Genomic DNA, 3360 nt, shown 5'->3' with positions numbered 1-3360 from the left:
CCGAGACCTACCCCATCCCCGTCCGAGCCAGGCCCCCAGAACGCAGAGCCCACCCCGTCCCCATCCCCGGCCGAGCCAGGCCCCAGAACACAGAGCCCACCCCGTCCCCGTCCCAGCCAGGCCCCAGAACGCAGAGCTGTCCCAGGTGCCCAGGCTGGGGGCTCTGGCCCCGCTCGGAGTGACGCCAGGCAAGGCTCTGGGGCAGCATCTCCCCTCAGGGCACCTGTCCCAGGGCAAGGACCCTGCTCCGCTTCGGCACCTCCTGACCTCGGAGCGTTCAGCCCCCTGGTCACCCCAGGAGCTCCCCGCAGCGAGTCTCCCTGGGCGGGACCCCTGGGGGAGTGTCACGGAGTGTGGGGGGACTCAGGGCCCTGCACCCCCGGCTTCCTGTGATTCACCATGACTCTCAGCCAGCCAGTAAAGCAGCAGGTTTATTTAGACGACAGGAACACAGTCCAAGACAGGTCTTGCAGGTACAGACAACAGGACCCCCCCCAGTTAGGTCCATCTTGAGTGGCCAGGGAGGCCAGAGCCCCGTCTGGGCTCCCCTCCATTTTCCCAGCCAACTCCAAACTGAAACTCCCTCCAGCGTCTCACTCAGCCACCCCCGCCCCGCCACGCTCCTCCCCCAGCCTTTGTCCAGTTTCCCGGGCAGAGATGTCACCTGGCCCCAACCCCCTCCTGGGTTCTCACGTTACATGCTCAGGTATCTTCCCTCAAGGCCAGTCTCCCATCCCCAATGCAGACCGTCCCAGCCAAACTCCCCTGCAACCTTCCCCGGCCAACACTCCCCACTCAGCATTTTAAGAACTTATTAAATCTTCAAAGACCACATTAAGAACATTCCCACTTCATCACAGGGAGTCTCACCCCCAAAGGGCCCTGCCCCCCACGCCGCAGCCAGCCGTGACTCCCCGCCCGTGTGTGATACAGACGGGTTATTATCAAGTCCCCAACCAGGAGACTGACTCGCTTCCAGCTGCTCGGCCTCCATCACACCCGTTGCCCTCCTCCGTCCTTTGTCCCTTTCTGGGTCCAGCCGGTCACCTGGGCTGCACCAACCCCCCCCCCCCCCCGCCCCTTGCAGAGGAGGGGGCCCGGCCAGTAGCTGCCAGGCTACAAGTGTCGGCCGTTCTCTGCAGCCCGTCAGCAGTCCCACCTGCCCTCTGGGGTCTCTGCGACAATCACACCCCCTGGTCCCACCGCCTCGGTACTTGAGTAACACATGGGGAAACTGAGGCACACAGTGTTCAGACAAAACATTAAAACCATTCCCACTTCATTACAAAAGCCCAGTCCTTCCCCGGCCGAGCCGGGCCCTGGGGACGCAGAGCCCGGCCCATCCTGGATCACTTACACCCCTCCAACAAATCACACATTTGCTACGTCTGTAGCCAGAACAGGCCTGGTTTCAGCCCTGGCCGTGGGTCGTGCCCACCTCTACCCAGAAAGCTCTGGGGCCAGGGGAGGGCAGAGGACCCGGGGGAGCTGGGACTGAGGTGCCCTGGGGGGAGAAGTCAGCCTGCAGCCTACGCGAGGAACGTGGAGGTAGCAGCCATCACCCCAACCCTGCCCCACAGAATCCCCATCAGTACTCAGCCCCCCCCCCCCCCCCCCCCCGCCCGGGCCCCCCCCCCCGCCCCCGCGCCGGCCCCCCCCCCCCCCCCGCTGGGAAACCCCCCCAGCACCCCCGCTGGGTGCCCAGAGCTCTCACCTGGGAACCCCCACAAGCAGCAGCGAGAAGGTCTCGGCGTCCGAGAGCTGGCGCCAGGGGCCCTGGAACGCCCTCAGTTTTTTGACCTGCTGGGACAGAGCCGGGGAGCGTTAGCCGGGGAGCCCCCGCAGGGGCTGGGCTGGCTGTGCCCTCCTGCCCCCTCACCTCGTCCGCGTCGGGCAGCATCTTGCACAGCTCCAGCAGCTTCTCAGCCCCGTACAGGGCACCGGCGCCCGCCCGGAGATCGGCCACGATCTGCTGCACAGGCCTGGGGGGGCGGAAGAGATGTCAGCTCAGCCCGGAGACCAGCCCCAGACCCCCATGCCTCAATCCCTGCCCCCAGGAGCCTCGCCATCCCCACCCCCCACATGTGGGGGTCTATGGTGCAGCTTGGGGCTCCCCTCCCACTGCCAGCTGCTCCCCAACCCTGACCCTGCTCCCCTCCGCTGGCCTGAAACGGGTCACTGTGGTGCCAGGCAGCTCCACCCCACCCCTGCCTGCTCTTACCTCTTAAACTGCTTCAAAAATATCTCCAGATTCAGGATCTTCTTTGAGTCCAGGAGAGAGACCTGGGGAGAGGGGTGAGGGGGAACATGGGGGGAAGGGGGCAGGGTGAGCATGGGGAGAAGAGAGGGGGGAGGGGGAAGGGGGGCAGAGACCTGCAGGCACAAAAGCAGCGTCTGCCCCAGCTCTGGGACACGCAGCCCCCGGGGCTGGGGGCAGTTCAGCCTGGCACAGCAGAGCAGGCTCCGGAGTCCAGTCCTACAGAGCCGGCCCAGCCCCTCCAGCAGCTTGGGCCCACAGGAGAGATGGGGGTCAGCCCCAGACAGGGTGCAGCATGCAACCCCCCCAGGCTCGCCCCCCATGAGGGGCAGCACCCGAGGGGCCCGCAGGACAGAAGCAGGGGCCAGCCCACCAAGGGCCTGTCCTGGGTGGAGGATGCAGCAGGGACCCCGGGGAGACATCCCACTGGGAGGGACCCCAGACTCCCCACGGGGCCAGCCCCGACCCGGGCTCACCTGGCCTTGGGGCCGGCCCAGCAACAAGGGCCCCCGTGGGCCCCAGCCCGGCTGCTCCCCAAAGAGCTCCTCCAGGTGCTCCACGTCCAGGGGGGTGCGGTCATGCCGGCTGCTGGCCGTCCACACGCTGGGGCGCCCACGGACCCGCTCCGCCGGGATCACCGTCCAGTGGAAGGTGCGCAGCTTGCTGCGGCGTGGGGCGGGCACCAGCGCGTCCCCTGGGGGTGGGAGGACTGGGGGGGCAGGGGCCACGGGCAGGGGGGGAGGGACTGAGGGAGCAGGGGCCCTGGGTGCAGGGACTGGGGGGGCAGGGGCCACAGGCAGGGGTGGGGGGACTGGGGGAGCAGGGGCCCCGGGCAGGGGGACCTGGGGAGCAGGTGACCCAGGCAGGGGTGGGGGGACTGGGGGAGCAGGGGCCCCGGGCGCAGCGATTGGGGCAGCGGGGGCCCCGGGCGGGGGCAACAAGGCAGAGTGCTTTGGGGAGGGGTTCCCGAGGGTCCCCGGGGCTCCCGCGGGGAGCTGCTGGGATTGGCCCATGGGGAGGCGCTGAGCCGGGTCACCCCTTTGCCTCCAGCACCAGGCACTGCGGGAGAAAAGGGGTTAATGCACCGCTGGGGGACCCCCCCC

The 3360-nt window shown here is 68.1% G+C and overlaps 1 protein-coding gene across 1 annotated transcript in view; it reads right to left on the bottom strand.

Moving 5' to 3' along the window:
* Positions 1–2951, bottom strand: part of LOC113409134 (FH2 domain-containing protein 1-like) — a gene marked incomplete at both ends in the record, with an annotated part of 3955 nt that extends 1004 nt beyond the window's left edge. The window contains 4 exons of the mRNA XM_026662742.1: positions 1715–1803; positions 1880–1982; positions 2222–2283; positions 2734–2951. Coding sequence (XP_026518527.1) covers positions 1715–1803; positions 1880–1982; positions 2222–2283; positions 2734–2951 — 472 coding nt within the window. The remainder of the gene's footprint in view (positions 1–1714; positions 1804–1879; positions 1983–2221; positions 2284–2733) is intronic.
* Positions 2952–3360: the final 409 nt, after the last annotated feature.

Source organism: Terrapene carolina, unplaced genomic scaffold (assembly GCF_002925995.2).
Source record: "Terrapene carolina triunguis isolate 2854851 unplaced genomic scaffold, T_m_triunguis-2.0 Scaffold30000, whole genome shotgun sequence".
NCBI lineage: Eukaryota > Metazoa > Chordata > Testudines > Emydidae > Terrapene > Terrapene triunguis.
This window is presented reverse-complemented; position numbering and strand designations above follow the sequence as displayed.